Below are 25,539 nucleotides of genomic sequence, written 5' to 3'. Positions count from 1 at the left end.
GTTATGGAAGTATCATCCTTGATGATGCACATTTGGGAATTACAGCTCTTGTGGCATGGATCAAACACCAGTCCTTTCCATTGGTAATTGCTTTTTATCACCTGGAAAACTTCTTTGTAAACTGTTCTGCTTTTTGACAACATCAAGCAATATACCAAAGGCAAAAGTTTATCATGATAAAATCCACAAATCATAAAATGCTGAGTACATAGAACTGGAATGCAATCAAAAGTCCCATCCATAGTTATTGTATCAGCTTAGCTCAAATTTTGTAGCCTTGATGGAATGCAAAAAATAAAGATGCTGTTGTCATTTGAGATATGCATAAAGAAATTTTTACCTCCCTCCCTTATTCTGAAGCATTCAGGTATTTCCAGTGCAGCAACTGTTGCCACAATGGAGTTAGCAGACATCGGTGCTTTCTGTACAACAATGACTCAAAAGATCACAAAGATGGCGTCACTGCAGCAGCACTTGAATTGCTGGTCAGTTGAGCAGTGGCTTCTTGATAAAGCTGAGGGATGGATTCAGTTGTTGCGGCTGTGTTTTCTTTATGCTGACTTTTGATGTTTCTTATTTTGATCTCTTTAGGTGAAGGAGGATTTGTGTGATCTCTGTGACGTTTCTGTATTTGTTGTTTGTTTTCACTCCTCCCCGACAACCATAAATGAGAGAATGAAAATAAATGCTTAGATTAATTGCATGCTTATCAAACCTATAATTAAATCCCTTGAAGCCTATAGTATTTCTTCCTTTCAGGGTTGAAAATATTATCATAGTTGCCTTCTTTTTGAATGTTTGATTTCAGGGTATTTATTATTTTGAAACTCAACATATATATATATATATATATATATATATATATATATATATATATATATATATATATATATATATACAGAGTGGAGCTTCGTTAATCTGGACTCCGTTTATCCGGAAACCTCGCTATCCGGACATAATTCAACGGGAACAGAATTCCTAAATGTTAATTTGCTCTGTTAATCAAGAAATCCGTGTTCCAGATCTGGAAATCAAAATCAGGGACCAAAGTGTAAAATTACATTAAAACTTGTCTCGATAATCTGGAAATAATCTGTCCAAAAATAAGAAAATTCGAAAAATCATATGTGAAAATACAATCAGAAGAATAATACATAAAACACAGTAGTGAAGCCCTTGAGAATCTATGGCCACTATCAATAACTAAGTAGCGTGACCATATTGTAACCAGTGCTTGTATAAACAATGTCTGTTTTAGCTAGTCACCGACGGGGGTGTTAATAATTAAATAAACACACTGGGATCAAATCGTCCACGCTTTTTGACATATGGTAAATAAATTAAAAGTGTCATTAAGCCTCTTTGTTGTTTACCAATTGTATGTAACAATCACAGTTTATTGTTTGCTGTGCAAATACAGTTGACATTTTTAAGCTGTGGACAGTATAGGGCTTCAAAGAATCCAGGCAAACAAAGGTTACCAACTTCTTCAGAAAATTGACATAATAAATGTATGTACAGTACATACATGTACATAAACATAGTGTGATGTGTTCGATGTGTTAATTGTCTAAACTTCTATTTACTGCATATGTACGTACAAGCACATGTTATAATAATGTGAAATAAACACAAATTAATAGACGTATTCATTAATTTATTTCAACCATTATTGAATATACAGTACATTACATTTAAAGCTAGCATATACATGTACACATATATGGTGTGATGATATCGTAAAATAAAAAATGTGCATGATTCAATTATCCGGAAAACTCGTTAATCCGGACATATTCGCTGGGAACGAATGTGTCCGGATTAATGAGGCTCCACTGTGTGTGTATATATATATATATATATATATATATATATATATATATATATATATATATATATATATACCCCAAAAGTTTTACACATAATTGCAATGCTGTCTTTTGCTTGTAATCACTTTCAATATAAATAATTATTGCACATTAAAAGGACTATTATTTTGCTCACATACAGAAAGCTCCCTTTTATGTTCACTTTCTGCATTTATTAATAACGATTCTTTAAGGTTACTTTTGCTCTCCACCCTTTACTATCCGCTCATACTTACCACAGATATAGGAAATGGCTATTATGATAACTTTGACTACAATTATTGCACATTACATGCATTAGCTGTTTGGTTCCATTGTCAGAATCTCGCCTCTGTGTTTGCTTTCTGCATCCATTAGCAGCAAGATTTTGGTCATTTGTGATGTGCAGAATTTCACTGTCTAACTCATACCACCCATAGATAGGTAGAAAGATGTTTTCATGATTATTTTGTTAATAATTATTTCACATTAAAAAGATAGTTCAGTTTGCTAAACTTCTGGAATCTTACTTCTTGCATTGAGCAGCAACAAGGCCTTCTGTTTACTTGCACTACGCTTATTTTTTAACTACTCATGCCTTCCTTTTATGTACAAATCTGACTGTTTTATCGTGATGACTTTGATAATAATTATTTTGCAATAAAAGGATTTGTTACTTTGCCCAAAATACCAAAATCTAGTTTTTCTTTGTTTCCTTAACAAATAATTAGCAGTATTTTCACTTTGCATTAGCGCTCTTCTATTCATACCAGTGTTTTCACACAATTATTCATGGTTGCTCACAAACACTGGTATGGAAATTGCATTCGTGAAAAAAACCAGTAAACTGTATATATTCCCAAAGCGGAGAGAAAGTTTTTCATGAAATTCATGTTGTACTTAAGATTTTGAGACATATATACACAATACATTTCAACAGAAGAAACCTAATTGTTTCGTGGAATATGTATGACAAAATGTTATACAGACTGTCTAAGAATTTGCTTTTGCTTGCAAGTTACCACATTTTCTTCATCACTTGTTAATTTTATTACATTCTATTAATTTGAATGCTAATAGGAAAGGTGGGAAGCAAACATTTTTGAGTGTTTTTAGTACATAAAGCTGCTATCCTTTGAGTAATAATAAAACAAGTTTTTTAAACAAGGTTTCAGCATTGCTGCGGATTGCAACGTCTGAAGATCATCTTTTCATTCTCAACCATATCCTTCGATGTCCTGGTGGGGTTGGGCAGTGGACAGGGCATCTTGTTCAGGTACCACCCATTCCCTCTGCTCTCATCCAGACCCCACCAATTTTTGGGAGCCCAATCTTGGATCACCTGATTACATGTCTGGCAACAATACTGATACAAACAGTGTAAGCCAAATTTTACAGATGTTTAATATTTTTTATTGTTAAGCACAGTTAAATTCAGTAGGATCTGATGGCAGCAATTAGAAAAATATTCTGTATTCATATAACTACAGTAGTTTGCTATCATGGTGTGTACATCCTTTCTGCATCAGGAAAGTGGACTTTAAGAGGTGTGGTCATTTGAAGGAGATCACACAGATATGAGTAAAAATTATATATACCGGGTAAAGTAAGAAAGGCATGGCTAAGTTGTAAATATTTAGTATTTTCATCATAAAATATCACATGTATTTTATGGATAGATGTGATTAATCATTTAATCTTATAATATTGTGATTTAAAAGTATATTGAATAATTATCAAAACCTTGTAAAAACCATATAAATAAAAACAAGGTAAAAACAGCTGAGAATGTCTGACAAAAGCTTATCTGTTCATTGAAAGTCACTTTCAACTGATTTATAGCTAATACAGTAAACTCTCATGTGTACAATGCTTTTGCACAAATTGCTCATTGTATACAAGCAAAAATGAGCTTATCACATGATTGACTGGTTGTAGTCTGGCACCTCTTCATAAACAATTTGTAATCTAACACGAAGAAGCCACAATGGCAAATGTACCATGTTGACTTTATGGAAGCCAGACATCATGCTGACTTTAGCTAAACAATACAGTGATTCTCAGCTTTTTTCTTTTGTCATCTTGATAATTATTAGGGGCTTGTAATTAGCAGAGGGTCAAAGCTAGGCACATGAGGAACACAGAGCAAAGATGATCTGATTATCTCTTTATATGGATTGTATGCATTTAAGTTATATACTTTATCAGCATCTTGGAACAAAATGTCAGTAGAAAATAATGAATATTAATGAGTTTTCCATCTGTAATCCCCACTAGATTTAACAGGTTTTTCACTAATATGCAGGACACTTGGCTGTGTTAGAGACCTGTGACCATTGGAGGGGGGAGGGTACTTTTGAACAGAAACTCATTAGTGCCAACGAATTTGGGCCATAAAATGTGTCTGTGTCTGGGGACTGTTCAAGAGGGGGACCACTGTACATGAATTAATATGCCCTTTATTGTTTATGGTCTTTCATTGATGTTATATTCTTTTTCTAATGCTATAAAAACTTATAAAAAAAATATGTAGTATTTGTATATCATATTGGTCCCAGTGATCTGCCATTTTGTTTTTCACCATTCTGCTTTAAAAACAAGAGCAAGATAATCAGCAGAATTGGGGAGTATTAGATAGAACTCTGTGGGCAAAACTTATGTAAGCTTTTTTCCAGTCCACAAATTCAGATTTTCTGATGGGATTTCCCAATTACCACTACTTTATATTATTTACTTTTTTTATCCATTAGGGGACGTGATGAATTCTTATGCCATTTGCGTAAAGTGTTTACCCCAGATACAAAGGATGAAAAGTCTATCACCTGGATTATGGTTAATTTTGATGGAGAGGAAGTAAGTCTGTTAAATTTTCCATAGGAATTTAACATGAAATTATAGGAACATTCAAAGCATGGTGGTTAAGCTACTTACTTGACACAGCTGCTATCTTAGGATTAGTCCTGTCTGCCAGAATTCACAACAGGTCTGGGTTATTCTTAGTAATTTTTAAAAGCTAGATTTGCCGCTATTATTTTTTTGAGCAGTTTGATAGCACAATTTTACTTATGTAATCAAAATTAGATTATAGTAATTCGTTCTAAATGAAAAAATGTAATATGCATTTATTAGTAACTATCATGTACAGTAGAAATGTTGTATTAATAAATTGCCTCAATACCCAGTCTGGTTTACAGTTTTTTTTAAAAATCAGTCAGATTTAAGAAGATGCTGGATAGGCAGCTTTAATACAGTCTAATATAAAAATGTTTTAAACCAATCATAATTTTTCCTGTTGTCTACATTTCTTATTTTATTTGCCTTCATTGTGTTGTGTATTCATTTTAATGGATCTAAGCAGAATTAGCAAAGCATGATGTGTTAACTATTCCCCCCAAAACCCATGTTTTTGTTACTCCAGTATTCACATATTGACATACTTCCTGCTAATATACTGAGTTGTTGCTCTGGCCAGTGTTGATAAGGGTGGAATATGAACTGTTTTGCAGTGTTTTCAAACTGTTAAGGAATTTCAAGTAGAAGAAATAATATCTGTCAATCACAGTTGAAATGATTGATCAAGTGGGCACATTCATTCAGGTAAAGTCCAGTCCATTAGGATCTGCTGTCATTATCAGAAGTATCATTGGTGTTAATCTATATATTTATGTGTATGCAGGTGATATTGCAACGTGTTTGCATTTTAATCTATATATTTATGTGTATGCAGGTGATATTGCAGCGTGTTTGCATTTTAATCTATATATTTATGTGTATGCAGGTGATATTGCAGCGTGTTTGCATTTTAATCTATATATTTATGTGTATGCAGGTGATATTGCAGCGTGTTTGCATTTTAATCTATATATTTATGTGTATGCAGGTGATATTGCAGGTCACAGTAATGACCACAGAAGATTATATTTGAAGTAGGTCAAAAGAAAAGGATAGGGTAATTTTGTGTTTTGTGTGATGATTGGCAAAGATGGAATAAATTTCAGGTGCATAGGTATCAATAAAAATGAGTATGAAAAATTAATATTAGATGGAAATGATTGGTTTTGCTCAAACTTTACATCAGATTGTGGCTTTTATAATGGGCTGTTCTTGATTTCACACAAGGATGTGCAGTGATTTGTGCAGTCTGTGGATCCACAACAGCTAATACATTGGTAATTTAGAACATAATAAATTAAAACTACTCATTCTTTAATATGTCATAAATCAGACATTCTAAATTTCTTTGACTCCATTTTTTGAAAACAGCCCTCCCATTCAAAATACAAATATTTTTAGTATCTTAAATAGGAAAGTAAGTGGTAACACCTTGTACAAACCCAAATACAACAAAAATAAACTGAATGACAAAATTCTAATGTTAGCATCAACAAACATAAATATCATTATGTGTTACTTTCTGTTATACAGGTTGAAAAACCAGAAACTAAACTTGACAACTCAGTCACCACCTTTGAGTTATTTCCAGAGGAATGTAATTATTCCATATATAGAAATGATAGAACCTTACATGATGGAAGGTTATTTTTACTGGTACAAAACAGTTCTTACACAGATGCCACTGTTTGAATTGAACATAGGATCAGAATGTGTGTGGTCCAAAGTCATAGTAATGGACGATCATAGGTAGTTGGTACAGCGGTCCAAGCAGTCACTGTGATGATATTCCCATGTTGAAATAGGAGCTTGAGAAAATAAAATCTAATAAGAAAGTAAAAATAATGCCTATATACATTTTATGCAGGATTTTAGTTATGTTAACATTGATTGGACAAATAGAATATACAAATTATGGAATACACTTAGTAACTCAGAGGGCCAGCTACTGATTGATATTATGAATAACCACAGCTTAGAACAAACTGTAGTCTTACCAAGTCTTGATAGAAATATATTTGACCTCATCCTGATCTCAATAACATGCAGATTTTCATACATTCATTCATCTGATCGGTTTAGTGACCATGATCTTACGTGTACCCTATCTGTACAAGTACATGTATCAACCCCCAAATAAACAACTGTCATGAATTCCATTTGTTTAACAAAGGATATTTAATGCATCAAGATCTGAAGGTAGTGTCTTTTCAAAATTCCATTATATAAATGGTCTGGAAAATACGAGGGATGTTGAAGTAAACTGGAAAATCATAAAATCTTTTCTAACAATTTGAAATTGAAAAGAATGTTCCTTTAAAATTGAGTAGATCAGCTGTTTCTGTGCCCAGGATTATGGACAGCAGAAGAAAACTAGTTCGTAGTTGAAACAAAACTAAAGCTAGAGCAAAGCATACTGGCAGTGAAAAATTAAGAACTAAATGGAAACAGTTAAGAGCTGAAATTAAAGAAAATGTTAAAATTTAACATAACTACTTAAACAACATGATTAGAAACTTATCCTCAGATTTGAAATTGTTCTGGAAATACATCAACCCCACTAAAGACTCACTGGACATTCCTCCGCTTAATACGAATACCAATCATAGAAACATATATCCTGAAACACTGAACACACAATCATGCAGCATATTTAGCCTCTTCGGTGAGATGGCTTCATGATGTAGCTTCCAAAAGTACCAAAAATGAATAATATGATAGCAATGTGTTTATGAGTTCAAAAGTTTACTTATCAAAAGTTTGTGGTTTGGATGATGTAAATCCAAAAATACTCCAAGAGCTCTCTTCCAAGCTGGCACCAGTGTTTAAATACCTCTTTCAACAATCTTTGGACATTTGCTATATCCCAAAGGATTTATCTCTAGCAAATATGTACCTATAATTCAGAAAAGGTGATTGCACAAAGGCCAGTAATTACCACCCATTCTTACTCACCAGCGTTCTTTGCAAAGTGCTTGAGCATATTATCTGTTCTAACATCATGAAGCATTTGGAGAACTGTTCTGTCATATCTGATAAAATAACATGCCTTCCAGAAATTACAAAGCTGTGAAACACAACTGTTATATCCTTGATGATTGGGATAAACTTTTAGATAAAGGGATCCATTTTGACATTTTTATATTAGACTTTGAAAGAGCTTTTACTTCTGTCCCCAAGAGTTGTTAAGGAATAACTTACTTCATTATGGAATTGCAGGCAAAACTCCATGTTAGATAGTCTCCTTTGTATGTTTCCAAGAACAGTGTGTGGTGGTAAATGGTTCCAATCCTGGTTGGTCCAAAATAGCATTGGGAGTACCTCAAGGTACAGTAATTGGACCAGTGCTCTTTTCCATGCACATCAGTGATAATATGATTGATATTAAATTAGAAATTCACATCTCTGCATGTGACTCTATGTTACTGAACAATCAAAACTGAGCAGGATACTATGTTACAAAATGATATTAAAAAACTTGGACAGTGGGCACAAAAATGGGCATGCAATTCGAACCTAAAAAAAATGTAGCTTAATATGGATGACAAGAAAGATATGCCATAAAACCTGTATGTCATATTTATTTGAAGGTACTACTTTACATTACTTTTTAGGCCTATACACCTATCCCAGTTCTGTTGTACTCATCATGGGGGTACTCATTAACTGTAACAGTCATACAGTTTTTCAAATTGTTGGTGAGAAATGTAGACTAAATCTATCTTTCTCTACCTATGCTCTTTTCATCCTGATGTCAGCATGATTTGACATCCTTTTTATTACATACATAAAACAAATTACAGTATTACTGTGGTTCTAGTGTTTGAATATTTTTTCTTAAATGTCTCTTGTAAGGTGGAGAGTATCATATCGTAATGTAAATATGTACATGTATCTCTTTTTACATCTGTTCATCGATCAGTTTGGTTTATGCAATATGAGGTCAGTGACCTTGCCTACATTCTGTGGATGGCTTACACTTATGGGAAGAAAGATGCCTTCTGATTTTGAGTTCATAAAGTTAAAGGTCAAGGTTACTGACTGAAAATCAGAATCATTATCTGTGTGGTTGGCTGTCTCTTTGGCTGAGCAGGAAGGCTAATGAGTTGGAAGTCTACTGTCAGTGGTTATGGTCCTTGAATGAAAGAATGTAAATGGTTTCAGCATAATAACTTTAGTTTTCAACCACATTCATTGACCAAAGATTGTTGATAGCTTGCACTTAAGGTAACGTAGAAGCCTATTGATTTGGTGTTAAAAAGTTCAAAGTACAAGGTCATTGTAACTCAGCAACATATTGTTTCTTTGCTTAGAATAAGTTCCATGATCAAACATTGTGGATGGCACATGGAGCAGCAGGGAGGGCGAATCGGACATTTTGTCCAAACGTCATTTGGTTTAATTAATACTTTCTGCACTCAGCGGATCCGGTGTCGTCAGCGTCCGGTAAAAAAAAACGACGTCGTCGTCGGGGGGATCGTCCAATCGTCATTTGGTTTAATTAATACCTTCTGCGCACCGATCCCAGCGTCGTCAGCGTCCGGTAAAAAAGCGCGACGACCGCGTCGATGTCATCGCCCTCCCTGCTGCTAAGAGGCTACAATGATCTTATAAACAGAGTGATCACTAACTCCTCCTCTTGTAGATCAATTAGGTTATTTGACTGATCGGTAAGTCTAAAATTAATTCTCGTTAAAAACCGATTATGGCATCGCATATAGACCGGATTAATCGGACTCTCAACGATTAAAAATCCCGGAGGGGCCATTGGTGAAAATGAATAAAGGATATACCCCTGTTGAGCCTGATTTGATTGCTTGGTATCCACCTGGTAACTCCCTTCGATAACATCACACACTAGATTGATTGCTATCACCGATGCAATATTTACGTTGTATGGAGCAATATGCCTACCATCCTCTCCGTTATCGTGTCTGAGGATAGTTGATGGGGCGAGAAAATCATTAAGAGATTTTCTTAGTTCTGGTACGTTGTATCCTGGAAACTTGAAATCGGGTAAATTGGCTTCTGTGATATTATACTCGGTTAGGAATTTTTGTTTATTATCATCGCTGTTAGCAGATGTTGTCTTAACGATTCGTTCATTGATATATTCCATGTCTGATATAAGTTGATTTAACACCTCAACGTGTTTTCGTGCTTTCGTTTTCCGTAGCTGTTCTAGTTGTGATTGGTAGTTACGATTAATCTCGGCAAACGCACCAGTGATATCATTTAAACCAACTGTGACTGTGGCGGACGATTCAGGAGTTTGCTTATACGGAAAATACCATTGCATGGTATTCCTGTCTTGAAATATAAACCTGCTGGGTAATAACGTGTTTCTTATAATAGACAAATCATCTCGATATCGGGGGGTAATCTCATGATACGATTGCGCATTCGTGTGCAAGTCCGCGGGGATTTCATGAGGTGGATTCTCAGGCCATCCTAGTATGGTTCTTATTGAACTGTTATAAATATCAACCATATACCCCGGTGTGCTTATTTCAATCGTCGACGATAACGTCGGTTCATGAACCGTAATAGCGATTTTTGATTCTTTTCCTGTGATCGATTTTATCCTGCGTTGAAATTCTTTATTGATTTGTTCTATTTGGTATGACCCAGTTGGTATTGTAACCTCCTTCCAGTCTGGGGTCCCATCGGGTTTATTTGTCCATGCAAAAACCAGCGAGTTATTAGGTTGTTGTCCGTTAAATGCGTCCGCTCGGATATTAGGCCAACTGTGATATACTCGCAATTTTGCCAGCGCTATTTCCTTCACTGGAACCGGTGATGGGAAGTTTACACTGAATTCGGGTTTCGTTGATGTTATCGATATCATACTTGTTTGTACCGGAGTGGTGTTTTCCGCGATCCGTTGAAGCAATTGAAACCTTTTGGGGTTCAGCGACATTATTATTATTCGTTGTTTTTAGTGTTTAATTTTGACAACCTGCTTGTTTTCAGGAGAATGTTTTAAGCCATTGAAGTGGTTTCCGGCTTCCAGTTGAAAATTTTCGATTTTTGACATCGCGGAGCCATACAACTGGACCATCGTGGAGAATTCAACATCGGATATGAACGAATTATCAATCGACAACGAGATCAACTCGGATAATTTCGAGTACGCGTCGGATACTATTTGATGTTTTACTGTATACTCGTTGAGTTTTTTCTGAGAACACGATGATATCTTTCTAGTGATTGCGTTGGCGACTCCAGCAATTGTTGTCGCCGCGGAGATAGCGATTGGAACGGTGATCGGGGCTATCATGGTCATCGTGGATAAAATGACACCGGTACCGGCTACTATACCGGACACCGAGTACACGGCCACGTCGATGGCGGTTATTCTTCGGCGGTATTTTTTTATTTTTATACGGTATTGTTCGGAAAGCGTTTTTAAGCTCGCGGAGAATTCTTTTGCGGTATCAAATCGATATTGATGTGACGTCGGTGATACCTCTGATTCAATTACCCTGGTGGTCATTTTATTTTAAAAAAACTAGTGTTTTCAATTACTTACTTAGATCCACTACAAATTCCACATACCATGTAATGTTTGCCCCAAGTAGATCGATATCAACGGCTCTAATTGTAAACCGTTCAGTTGCGTCCTTGTCAATGACTGTTGATATTGTATTGTTAAACCCGTATGAACTCGACGATGATACATTGAACTGCATCGCTGAAATCAATGTCAATCGATAAATACCCTTAACAGTTGCGGTGATATTTACTGCATTATTCGTAGGAGTCCAATCGAATGATCCATGCCGAATTGTGTATACTGTGTTGATGGTGTTCCTATGAGGGATTTTTATTTTTTCGAGTTGCTCTGTCATTCTCGGTAGTCTGTCTTTAATCGCTTCAACATCAGTTATAACTATTCCTACTCCCCGCCAACTCGCGTCTATATTATTCTTGTTCGCTGCAACATTAGTTTTGATTGTTTCTATTTCCCCTCTATACGCGTTTATATTATTCTTGTTCGCTTCAACATTAGTTTTGATTGTTTCTATTTCCCGTGTATTCTCGGTCATACTTTTTTTGTTCGCTGCAACATCAAGTTTGATTGTTCCTATTTCATATGTATGCCCGTCTACATTTTTTTTGTTCGCTGCAACATCAGTTTTGATTATTCCTATTCCCCGCCAATACGCGTCTACATTTTTTTTGTTCGCTTCAACATCAGTTTTGATTGTTTCTATTTCCCGTGTATACGCGTCTATATCAATAAGGAGTGTATTTATTTCCTTTGTATACGTGTCTACACTCCTTCTGTTCGCTGCAACATCAGTTTTGATTGTTTCTATTTTCCGTCCATGTGCGTCTATATTATTTATGATCGTTGCAACATTAGCGCTGATTGTTTCTATTTCCTGCTCATGCGCGTCTACATTATTTTTGTTCGCTGCAACATCAGTTTTGATTGTTTTTATTTCCTGTCCATACGCAGTGATATCATTTATAGTTGTTGTAATCTCATCCAGCTTGGTATTTTTTTTACCAAAGAATTTATCAAAGTTGTCATCGATCCTGTTAACATTTTTTCGTAACGTGTAAAATTGGCCCGACAGCGTTGTAAACTCCGAAATAGTAGTTTTTATCCCCGCAAGATTCGGTTCGGTTACCGTTGGGGTCCCAAAAAAACTAGCGGTAGTGAGTTGTATATTGGTGACAGATTTTTTCACCTCGGTGACAGATTTTTTCACCTGCGCGTCAAGTTCAGTCACCGATCTATCTAACCTTGTAAAACCGTCTTGGACTAATGTTACCCTATCCGTCACCGTCGACAGATGTTCACCCGGTTTGAGTCGTCCGTCGCTGGTATACAACGCGATAGCGTTCTCGGCGGCGTCACGCTGTCGTGTTAAAACGTCATCCAGCGACACATTACTGGATTTCAATTTACCCTGGCGGTCTTGAAATACAACTATTTCACCTGGGTCAACACTGGTTAAGTTTAACGTATCTGCGATTTCATCCTCGATTAGTTTTTTTATGTCATCGGTGGCGGGCGTTTCCATGGATTCTTTCAGCGCCGAAAAAGGTCGTCCCCAGATAACAATCATTATTATTGTAAAAAAAAACGGTGTTTTTAATTAACCCGCCGGGCCTCTACGACCCCACTAGTGTATTCGTTTACAACCACATGAGGTGGTTTCCGCGATGATGAAATCGCCGCGAGTACGTTCAATACCTCACGGCCACATATCGGTGGGTCACTTAATTGCTGTGTTGGCAGCGTGGAATAAAAAACCGGGGCTGAACACGCCCGGATATACCGCATGAACTCGTTTGGCGGGGCTAACCCGTATGAATCAAAATAGACGATCGCACGCGGATCAATCGCGTACGCAACCCAATGAGTTCCCACTCCGGAGGACCCATCGAGGTTAATTATACCTGTTTCAATATTCCTTGGTGCCGCCGGTAATTGATCCCTCATAAAAACACCTCTGAAGTTTTTTATCGCTAACGCGTCGGCGGCGTCTATTAAATCAAAATTAGACATAGGAGTCATTAAACGGTTCCCGGTAGTCTTAGACCCTTTCCCGAGTACCATGAATACGGGGTTCCCGGTAGTCTTAGACCCTTTCCGGCCATGGATCGTTTTTTTTTATAGCCTTTCCCGGTTGCCTTCTTTAATGCCATCCCCGCCGCGGTACCAACGGCTCCTAACACCGCCGCCTTCGCCACTGCTGGTGCGGCCGCGGCAATCAACGCTGGAATCGCAGCTAACAGCGGAAATATCCCACCGGTCTTTTCCATGTTTTTAATCGCTGCGGCCGAAAAATCTATTTGAACACCCTTTTTATTCTTCATCGCATCATTGAAATGTTTTATTTGACGCGCCGTCAGCGATATCTTATGATTACCACCTGCTATCTGCGACGGCTTCAGCGTTATTGTGGTTCCGCATTGTTTAGCCGACTTTGATCGTAATTTCTTGACTTGACCATCAGTTAGTGTAACGCCGACAACACTATACAACATTTTATTGTAAACGCGTTTGTGCTTTCAATTACATGTTTTCCACTGGCGCATCAACGATTCTCATTCGTCCACCAACACCTTCTAGCAGCATTGATTTATCGCTGAGAATGACAGCAACCGCTCTATAATCAGCACCGCCCGGGGCTATACGAGCTCGGAAGTGTATATCAACGACGGATTGTCTCGTTAAATCAAGATGTTCCAACGAAAAATAATAAATCGGATACAGGTTTTTAAAATCAAGTTGTGATATTTGCAAACCAGTGTCGACGTTTTGATCACGACCCATGTATGACAGCAATCGATGATACACACGTGCGATATGGTTGTCGCCGTAATTAAGCTGTATATCCTCGGATGGTTCCTGTTGTCCGTTTATTCTCAGCGAAACATCCCTGACTCCTAATTGATCAAATATCATATGGCTGCGTTCTTGATTACCCAATCGTTCCCTATTCTGTAGCGCTATGAATATATGACGTGGGGCTGAAACACCCTGTTTTGATGCCAAGTGCCATGTAAATGTATCGGCGACGTTATCCTCTTTAGCATCAGTTGTTACCGCTAGCCAACTCAACAACGATTTCCCTCCCTGTTCCATAAATGATAACAATCGTGCTTCCGTGGTAACTGATGGAGTCAACACCGGCATCCACAATGCTATTTTAGTTAAAACGACTTTACCGTTATCGACGCCAGCAGCCCGCCATATTGCATTGTTATCATCGCCCCTTCGCGTTAGCGCGATTGTATGCTTAGCCCCATAGATAACTTTTCTGACATTTCTACAGAATCCGAATATGTGATGGAGTGGAATCGCGCATGAAAACTGTCGGCGTTGTCCTTGCAACATCCCTACTCGTGCTGCGAATCCCATATTGTAATTATCGTTGATACTTTTTATAATATTGAAATTAGCGCCTGGTCTTGCTCTGCGGTCTGGGTTAGCTGCTTCAGCCTGTGGGTCAACTGCGGTATCTCTTTCCGCCAGCACGTTAATGTACTGAAGATGATCAGCGTTATTAGTGGTGTCCTTTGCGAACATCATAGATGGGCCCGCCGATCTTGTATAATCATCGGAATATCTCGCTAACCCAATTATCGTTGTTGCAACATCAACCTCGCGTTCTATTGATTCAATTTCTCGCCCGTCAATAAGATATCTGGCACTCTCAAATAACGCCATGATACCGTTGTTGACGAAGCCAACTCGAACACGAGGGTCATTTGCGTATGGTGTATTAGCGGCAACATTTGTCACGAGTTCTCCCTCAATTTCGATAAACGCTTCACACGGCAAAAAGTATTTACTGGTATCTTGGACTTGAAGTTCAATTCGCGATCGTAGGTCGGCTTGTGGTGGTTGATAGGAATAAAATTGATAATTACGGACAGAATCATCCCTGCGCACTGGGGCATCCATATCAAACGCGGGATCAGCGGTTCGCGCAAACATTTTTATTATTATTCATGTTGATGTTTTCAATTGCAATTCATCAACGTCGTTTTCGTCGTAAATTCTTTGAATTTTGTTTAAGGCCACTTCCCACTATCGCGTTCATGAGCGCGTTGGTTGCCGCATCGGCGGATGACTGAGCCACCAACGACAGAGTCGTCATCAATGACTGAGCCGCCAACGACTCTAATTTTTCTTCCACGGCGTTATTTATTACTTTACTGACATTTGCAGGCATCACTGTCGTTGATGGCATCACCGGTGGTTTCTGTTTTCTTTTTCTCACCAACGACATTAGTTTGTCCTTTGCTGCAGAAAACGCCTTTCCGGCAACATCTCCGATAGCACTAATTCCCTTATCACGAATAACATCAATAGCCTTCATTCCTAATTGTTTGGCTAACGGCGCTACTTTTGGAGCCATTCTTGTAAATAACCCCGCAATGGTGCTACCGAGACCATCTCCATAGTACGCGCGGTAAACAGGCAATCGCGAGTTTACCACGTAGACGAGTACTGGTTTATCATGGTTGTAGTGTATGATCATCTTTATTATAAAAACACCAGTTTTCCAATTAGTGATTGATCACCCCCCTTCCCACCACCGAATCATAAATTTTGTCAAAAACATCGATTTTCTCTAAATGATTTCCTGGGGTTTTCATCGGCGGTAAAAATCCGCGTTTTTTGTCGTTTTTTGTCGATTTTTGGTCGTTTTTGGTTGGTTTTTGCCGGTTTTTGGTAAAAAATATCGATTTTCTCCAAATGATTTCCTGGGGTTTTCACCCATAAAAACTAACCAAAAACGACAAAAAAACGACCAAAAACGACCAAAAACGACCAAAAAACGACCAAAAACGACCAAAAATTGACAAAAATTAACAAAAACGACAATTTTATAATTTTTTTAATCATCCACTAACTCGTCTATGAGCATTCGATATGCATTAATGTCCATGATACCGCCTGCAAATAACCGCCTGCAAATATCAGCGGCCTCATTGATTATTTCCGGAGAGTTATTTCTGACTCGTTTTCCTTCGATTAGTACTTCCAGCCGTGATCTATCACTGAGAACACTACCAGGACAGGTAACGCCGTAGGATTCTTTACCAACAGAGTATCCTTCTCCTTTTTTTGGTTTTGCCCTTTTAACCTTATCGAGGAATGCTTTGTAATCGGGATCACCACGTGGTACCGCATTCTTATGTTTACTCGCTAAATACACCATTCTTGCCCATTTTTCCGTCGAATTTACACTTTCCTCGTAACCGCTATTGACATACGTCTCTCGAAGGTTCTTATTAAGGTTTGCAACAGTAAAATTAACTAATTCTTCATCGCTGTCGAAGGCTCTAATTTTATCTATTGCGGACTTTGTAAATACGTTACGGGGTATATTCTCCCTTTTCTTTTTTTCTTCCGGTGCTTCTTCTGGTATTTCTTCCGGTATTTCTTCTTCTGGTTCTTTCACAGTAGCACCTAGTTCTTCTTCGTCGGCCATTGTAACATAAGGTTCTTGTGGGTCCGTTATAGCGAGTGGTGGTGGCCTCCGTGTTGTAGCGAATGCTATTTTCGCAGGAAGTGTTTCCAGAGACTTTTTTGTTTGTTCGGTCTGAGTTGCTATCTTTTCAAGCGCACCGAGGACGGGCACAGTTGCGCTTTTTACCGGGGCAAAGAGTTGTTCGCTTCCAACAGCAAAATCAGTTTGTAGTTGTTGCCGCGTTTGAAGTTGTTCTCGGACCCTGTCTCGTAACGGTATGAACTTTTTAAGCGCCGCTAGCCGCTCTCTGGCTAGCCGAGTAGTAAGTGATTCGCCTACCATTATTGCAAATCGCTCCGCAATTTCTAATTTCCCGCCGAGTGTGGCGGGGGGGATATGTATACCATCGGGGGCTCCACGGAGTTTTCGTCTATAATCCTTCTAATGTTTTTGATCTTACTAGAAATCTCCCGGCGTCGTTCATAAACACGTCCAAGTTTTTTTCGTATTATTTCAATGGCAGTGAATAGTCCAATGAATGCATTTACGTCATTGTGGTACAAGTTTTCATTAATCGTATGTTGTAATCGTTTTATAAAAAAGTACTCGCGGGCCAGGGTAAAACGCCCCCGTTTCGATTGTTCGTTAATAATCTCATAATCGGATAATATTTTTTCGCTGTCGAGACTATCAGATAATTCAATTCCTTGATTTTTTAATTTTGAAATCTCGGTTAATATATTATTGATGTCTTCGATATTCATATTCTTATAAAACATCTTATTTTTAAATAAAAAAAAATTATCAATTCCGAAGGTGTGTTAACATTCGATGAAACCGTAGGATAATTCGTTTTCTTTGAAACAGACAATTTATTGTAGCGTTCGCACTGTCATGGTGACCTCGTCATGGTGACTTCATCACTCGCTAATATAATCGGAGGATTCTGTTATATATGAAAATCGAATTCTGTGCCCAGTCTTTTTTGAGATCGCTGTTTGATATACTCGTTCTGCAACAAATCGCACTGAGGTTCTACAAATGTCAAAGTATTCACCGGCTTCATTCATTGACCGAAATATTTTTTCTTCGTGCGTTATTGTATCAAACGATTTGACGCCCCTTGCTTGCTTTGAGCACTTACCAGTTTGGCCTTTTTTACTGTTTTCACTCTGAGAGATAGCTTGCAAATTACACAGTCTGTTATCTTGATAATTAGAATTAATGTGATCAATAATGAGACCGTCGTTGATCAATCCGTTAAACGCTTCATAGATTATTCTATGAACGTAATAGCTTTTTCCCCTTGCACCAAACCTCAAGTATCCGTGTTTATTTACAGTACCAACCGGCTTCTTCAGTCTGCGGTTTCTAACAATGCCGTCGCGAGATGCCTCGTAATTAACGAGCACAGGATGCGGCTGAAATTCTTGGTCCATTTGTATAATAATACTACTTGTCTAATTCATTATTTGGTTTAATTATAAATCTTTCAACGTAGTCTTGAGGAGTTTTGATGATTTTGTCCTTGATGGAGTCAGCGGTGGGGTCAATGACGGCGTTTTTAATTCGCTTGTCATAATAGCGTTTTAGTTCCCTGTATCGTTTGCCGCCACAATTGATACATAATTGTGATTTACCACGCACCCCAACATGGCAAACCAAGCACGGGAGGGGGCCATTTGAACCATTACGAACGCTTTGTAAATGATACCCGCAGAATTCACCTCTACATGATTTATTGCACGGGGTTGTCGACCCAATCATCAACCATTTGCATTTATTCATTATACTATATTCTTTTATTTAAATACTTGTTTTAATTATATGGAGGAGTTCGAGAGATTAGCAGCAATTAAGTCCTGGAAAAATATTAGGTTTAATCTCGATAGAGCCCTCAAGGACGCACCAAAAGCGTCAATAAACGATAGAACCCTGTTAAATAAAATACGCGATTGTATCAATGAATTCAAGCGTGATGGTGCATCTCATAGTTGGTCAACATTTCGAATTGATGGCGTTGTTGATGCTACCATGAACGACAAACGCGCGGCAACAATAACATCACAACTTGGCTCCAGCGAGTATTTCTTCAGAGTAAAATTCATTGTCCGGGTGGAATCAGGTAATTGGATCATACGTGATAAATTTGAACCAGTTCTCAGCGACAAGAAAACAGTCATTGTTAGCCGCGACTCCAAGCCGGGGCTGTTAACCGGAATTGACAGACCATACTATGAACGAGCGTATCCTGAAACAGCAGTTGTTTATGGAATATACCCGTTAAATAAGAAACCTGATATTGGAAAACTAGCGCCGATGAAACAGTCAACGGGGATAAATTGTGTAGCAGAACGAGTAATAGAGCATTTTACAAATGCATGTCGAGGAAACAAATTGACTGATTTACGACGTAGCAAAATCAACCAGTGGGAGGAGACAGTGCGCGAGCGAGGAGCAACCATCAGCGACATAGCGAGATTAGAAACGTCGTTAAGATTTCCAATAACCGTTACAACGATAACCGGTGAAGTATTACACGAATCGAAGTATAAATCAAAGGGAGCCCCAATCAAAATTATTGATCATAACGAACACGCATGGACGCCCGCGATCACAGTGTTTCCACGGGATAGAACAGTAAAGTATATCCCGGGGGAATTTATACAAGATGGTTTTCTCGCGGAGAGGAAACTATTTGATGCTATTGCTTGTTTGTGTAAAAACGACCCTGTGTCAGTGTGGTTACTTCGCAGCGCTGAAAACGATGCGGATACTTTTGATCAGTTTGTAAGACCAAACGGTGAATTATACCGCACTGAAGCGTTTCACAACAAGATGAAAAAAACCGCCATAGAATTTGAAGAGCATGATGAACAACTGCTAACAAATTGTTTCACGATTCCATCGGTTGCGGCTCATGTTGCAGCAAGGAAAAATACGTGGAGCCCAACGCGCAAGGAATTTCTACCGGATGTACAATCCAGTTGTTTGGAATACTATCACGGTGGACTATGGAACACTGAATACAACCGCGATGCTATGATTTCCGTTGATATGGTTGCCTGTTATCCAGTGAGTTTTCTCGGGTATGGATCCGCCGCTGAGTACTTTAGACGATTTGGACACCCCAGACATGAAATGACTCGTGTTGCTATTAATGGACCACTGCCTGATTTTGATTTAACCGGATTCGCTCGCATAGTATCATTTGAATTCGCGGCAGGACTCCATCGCTGTTGCTATATTTGAATCGGTAGACACATGACTGAAAAGAAGTGGTTGCCAATAGCGCTGCTACGGTATATGATTGATTGTAAAATGCTAATTTCGTTGATTGTCAGTGACGCGATTATATCATACCGGGCGCAAACTGAAGTCTGGTTACCAGAACCGGAGCATCTAGATAGCATAATTGACGAGTCCAGAAAACACATCGATGCCGACGAGGAATTTATCATCGAATGGTCCAGGAGGATATTCAACCAACGAAACAGAGAGGCAAAAGATCTCGGTAGAAAAATAATCGGTAAGTTCACACAAGGTGGAAAAAACTGCGACTACAAACGATATTGCTCACGGCTGATTATAGATGACGCAGAATATGATTTCGTAATCAAGGACGCAGTGGCGAAAAATAAATACGTGAACTGTAAAACAGCTTTCTTGTCCAATGGAACAAAGTTGGGTACAGTTGTTACTTACAGCGATGGAGACAGCCCAGCATACCCGCATTTGAGGGCGTCTATGCTGGGTTACGCCGCTATCAATTTATTCTCGATGATAAATAGATTTCCCGACACCGCGGTTAGAGTTGCGATTGATTCATTTTATATTGACGTAAAGTATAAGGGAAACATAGCCGAGTTTACTAGTCCGGACGAGAGTTGGGGTACATGGAGAATTAAAAAAGAAATACGACGCGATTATTCCCCGTCAGCAGATGTCACCGTTGAGAACAACTACTTACGCGGTGATAATCTATCAGAATGGTCTAATGCACCACCGTGTTCTGATCCAATTTGTAGGCACAAAACAGTTTATTTAAGCGGCTGTGGCGGGTCAGGAAAGACGACTCGGGCAATTGAATTATTTCGAACGCGGGCAAGTATAATCGTGCTTACACCGACCCATAGACTAGCGTGAGAGATAAAACAACGAAATGTTGACGCCGTTACTTATCACAGCTTTTTTCGATACAGCGGCGGTGAGTGGACTCCTGATCGAATGGGTGAAAAATTTATTCCTGAGGTTATCATCTGGGATGAGATATGTACTGTTTCGTTAGATGTTTTACAAATGTTTCTTGATTGGTTGCTGCTCGCGAATACAGCGGTAATCATGTGTGGGGATCATGGCCAACCACCACCATTTGTCGGCGAGGGTCCACATGATTGGTTAATGGGTTTTGTGGACTATTATGAAGAAACCGATACTGATTACCGAGCACTTGATGAACAACTGCGCGAGGTTAAAAAATTAATCAGATTACAGCCGGATAGAATTCAGTGTGAAATAATTCGCGAGGTGATTCCGGAAATGCCGTTAAATGAATTCTGGGAAACATGGAGACCAAACGATTTGATTGTAGCAAGTAGAAAGATAGTCAGAGACACACTTCAGCAAAAGTTGTTTACGTTGCATAAGGAAAAGTTTCCAACGCGCCCAGTGCCGTTATGTTATAGACCCGCGGATACACGGCGGCAGAACATTGAAGTTGAAATCCCGGGCCCGACGGCGTCAGGGACAAAAAAACAAATTCTTGTGCTGAATGATATCGTGCCCGTTGATATCAGCGTCGTCGAGGACGCGCTACGTGCTGATAAATCCCTGTGGACGCTAGGATACGCAACGACAATACATTCCTCGCAGGGATTAACCATCACGGATACAATTGTTTGGATAGTTGATAATCGCATCGAATGGTCAAATCTAGTCTATCTTGCAGTGTCCCAAGTACGGAGGATAAATCAGCTTCAAAGAATTGTTATTGACGGAGTCACTGACGGAGTCATTGACGGGGTCACCGACGGGGTCATCGATGCAAGCGTCATCGATAGAAAACTCTCGGGTTACCGCCAACAGGATAAAAAAAAACAGCGGCGTTTTGATATTGATGCTGAATTAATAATTGCGTTACGACAACAACAGAATAATCACTGCGTGAGTTGTAATTGTGTAATGCGCTGGCGTTATTCGGATAAAGACGCTTGCCAATTTACCGTGGACAGGATCGATAACAGTCTCGGTCATGTCAAAACCAATGTGAGGTTGACCTGTCTTGAGTGCAATAGACGCAACGGCGCTAGTTAAGACCACGCGGGGGCAATTGAGTATTGTCAGGTATCACTTGTAGTTGCTCGCGTGTAAACCCCCGCTGTGGGGCAGTTGAATCCAGTCTATAGATCGGTGGTCTATCAGTTGATCGTGTTATCGTTGATATGTTATGTGTGGTAACACTCCAAATAGGATCAGTAGCTCTTTTTTTACCGCCTTCAAGCTCTCCTGGTTCATATAGATATCTAACAGTGACATCGCCGAGAATCGGCTTGGAAACGCTATTTATTTTTGATCTTCCGGGTGTATACCTTTTTTTAATCGCGTCGCTGGGCTTCATGTTGATTGCTCGGGTAATCTCGTTATTTAACGCTGCAATTACGCCTGGCAACCTTTTGACCCATTCACGAGATCGTTTTTCTTGGATGAATTCCTTCGCGTATTGATATCCAAATAACCGTTCAGCGAGAGTCCGATTGAATCGTTCAACAACTGCCTGATCACGATGTAGCGCAGTATGACCTCGTCGTACCGCGACGCTATGATGTTTCAGCGTTGATAAAACAGCGCCGCGAAATTCACTACCAGGATCAACTTGTAATAGATTTGGCCAGCGCAGAGGACCTCTTCGATAAATCCGCTCAAACGCATCGGCTACTTCAGTTGCTGACTTTGTTTTTAACGGCTCCGCTTGTTTGTATCGACTCGCAACATCAACTACGGTTAGCGCGTATTTGTAACCGTTGTCATGCGGCAGAAATAGTATATCAGCCTGATGAACTTCATTAGGTACGCTGATATCAAAGCGCGAAAAGTTGATTTGTTTAGGCGGCGGTAGATAGATTTGCCATATAGCCTGTCTGGATAACCAATTAGCCGCAGTGGCCTTTGTTACCTTTGCAGCGCTTGCAAGCTTACCAATTGCGGCCTTCCCCTTCCAGTATCCTCTCGGAGAATAATAGATGGATTCCATGTTGTTATTATAAACGCTAGCGTATTCAATTACCAGCGCGAGAAGCTCCGCTTCCAATCATTAATTTACCTTTCATAGCCGATTTTACCAACCATGAGGCCCATTTTTCTTTGACGGATTTATCAGGAATAGCATTTAACGCGTGAATTAATTTTACATCCGCGATATGACGCTGTTGCAGATCGCTACTTTTGTAGTAAGCAACATCATGAGCATGACACGCCTTATCGATAGCGTTTATTGGATACTCACCGGGTTTGGGCTGATTTTGATCATCGAGTCTGATATCTAATCGTGTTCCAGGGCCACAGTAGCTATATCCTGGGAGGTGTTTTTCTCCTGGATACTTTGCCCACGGTGTTCCGGGGAGTTTTGATAACTTGGTTGCAATATCACCTCCTCGCTTTTTTTTTAAAACATCCCCGGGTTTAATAGAAATAAATCCAAATTTCTTTATACCGCATTGTACACACTTACCAGTAAGTGCCGATCTGTTATTTCTTGTTGTAACGGTTGTCATATCATTTGTGCCAGTACGCACTCTACACTTCACACAATATAGATCCATAATTTATGTATAGAGATATGAATATAATTGATTTTTCGGCGACTAAAACAAGAGAACCAGTTAAGCATGTTGCAGCGTTACCAAACTCGATCCGGATGATTATCATCGGACCATCTGGATCCGGCAAGACGCAATTGTTACTCAATTTAATAATGAGATGGATGAAGTGGGATAAGTTGTATTTAATCGCCCCTAGCGTAGATGATCAATGATGCTACGAGGTGTTAAAAGATTTCAGTGAGAATGCATCAGCGATCGCTGAAAAAAATGTTATTGAGTTTATTACAGATATCAGTGATGCACCAGGTATTGATGATATTGATGGCGACGTTAACAATCTAGTCGTGTACGATGATGTTATGTTAGACAATCAAAAAAACCCAGCTAGGATATTTTCCAGAGGTAGGCATAAAAACACTGACGTGATATATGTCACTCAACGATACACTCAGATTCCAAAAGTAATCAGAGATAACTGTAATATTCTTGCTGTATTCAACGGCGTTGATACACACACGCTACGAAATATTTGGCAAACATGGTGCGGCGGTGACATGGACTTCAATGTTTTTCGAAACTTTTTTAGTCATGCTCAGTCGACCCCACATGGATTTGTAACGATAAATTTACATGATCCTCGGACACGATATCGTATCGGACTTGACCAAATATTCGGTTAAATTGTAAGTAGCCCCTTAGCAGCAGGGAGGGTGATGACATCGACGTGGTCGTCGCGCTTTTTTACCGGACGCTGACGACGCTGGGATCGGCGCGCAGAAGGTATTAATTAAACCAAATGACGATTGGACGATCCCCCCGACGACGACGTCGTTTTTTTTTACCGGACGCTGACGACACCGGATCCGCTGAGTGCAGAAAGTATTAATTAAACCAAATGACGTTTGGACAAAATGTCCGATTCGCCCTCCCTGCTGCTCATGGGATAAGAAAGAAACCTATAGTTTTAGGGACAAAAGGTTTCTTTAAAAGAACTTCACTAACCGTGTAAAGGCATCAAATTTTGAAAAGTTCTCACTGATATGGGAAGGAATTATCCTTAAGAATTTGGGTTATGAAGCTGCAGGGTCATGGTTACAATGAGCTAATTAAAACTGATTTTCTACACCAGCTTTCAATAACATTTATAAGGTTTGTTTTTTAAGCAAACAATAAACCCATTGAAAATAAGGTTAAAAAGTCATTGTCACAGTTACTGAGATCCATTGGTCAATACTGGCAGAGTCAACTATACCCAGCCAGTTTTAAACATGGGGTGGGCATGTAATTTTCCATTCATGGTACTCTTGTTTAGTAATAGAAGACAACCAATTTTAAAGTTTAAATCACTGATTACACCTATGCTTCATAGTTGATATGAACAAAACTGGTGTCATTTTGTCTTCCATTTTATTTTACCCATAATGCTTTGGGAATTTCCCAAAAGGTCCATTGTAACTTTATAATAACATGTGTCTTCTGCTTAGGATGAAGATCCCCAGAATGCCTGGCTGTACCTTCATGAGAATGACATAGTGACTTTTATTAGACAGCTCCCCATCTCTGCCATATTCAAACATGTGCTCTTCATTACAGAAACTGATGGTGGAGGTAAGTTATTTTTTCTAATATATATATCTATAGCTACTATATTATATGTCTTCATCCTTTTCTACATTTTGGTGGGGAAAGGTTTCCCATTCTCAGCATTATGTAGTTATGTACATGTACATTCAGAAATCACCAACAATGCAGCCTTTTCACTCCTATTATTTCTGTACCCCTGTCCTCTGTAGATGCCATCAACTCAACCTTCTAGTCCCACATTACTTGGGTGGATCAGACTTCTGAGATTATTGCAAGGCTTTACACTTTACCCCTGATAATTTTCCACAGCTCTTGTGTAAATACTTTATGTAATACAATCTGTGCACTAATGCATGGCATATATCATATAGCATGGGAGCAGTAGGTTTATTTATATTGTTTGAGGCATTTTTTTAAACTGCACAGACAGGAATTACAGCAGCATAATTGTAT

The 25,539-nt window shown here is 38.9% G+C and overlaps 1 protein-coding gene across 3 annotated transcripts in view; it reads left to right on the top strand.

The window, feature by feature from the left end:
- LOC149796144 (ectopic P granules protein 5 homolog) overlaps positions 1-25,539 on the top strand; it is a 262,648-nt gene that overhangs the window by 43,737 nt on the left and 193,372 nt on the right. For all 3 annotated transcript variants that reach the window (XM_089966059.1, XM_089966057.1, XM_089966058.1), the window contains exons 8-10: positions 3,016-3,227; positions 4,598-4,700; positions 24,987-25,110. In XM_089966059.1, the coding sequence (XP_089822185.1) occupies positions 3,016-3,227; positions 4,598-4,700; positions 24,987-25,110 (439 nt within the window). The remainder of the gene's footprint in view (positions 1-3,015; positions 3,228-4,597; positions 4,701-24,986; positions 25,111-25,539) is intronic.

This window comes from Sinohyriopsis cumingii, chromosome 7 (assembly GCF_028554795.1).
Source record: "Sinohyriopsis cumingii isolate HCF-2022 chromosome 7, ASM2855479v2, whole genome shotgun sequence".
NCBI lineage: Eukaryota > Metazoa > Mollusca > Bivalvia > Unionida > Unionidae > Sinohyriopsis > Sinohyriopsis cumingii.
The sequence above is the reverse complement of the archived record's forward strand: the minus strand, read 5'-3'. Positions and strand labels throughout refer to the sequence as shown.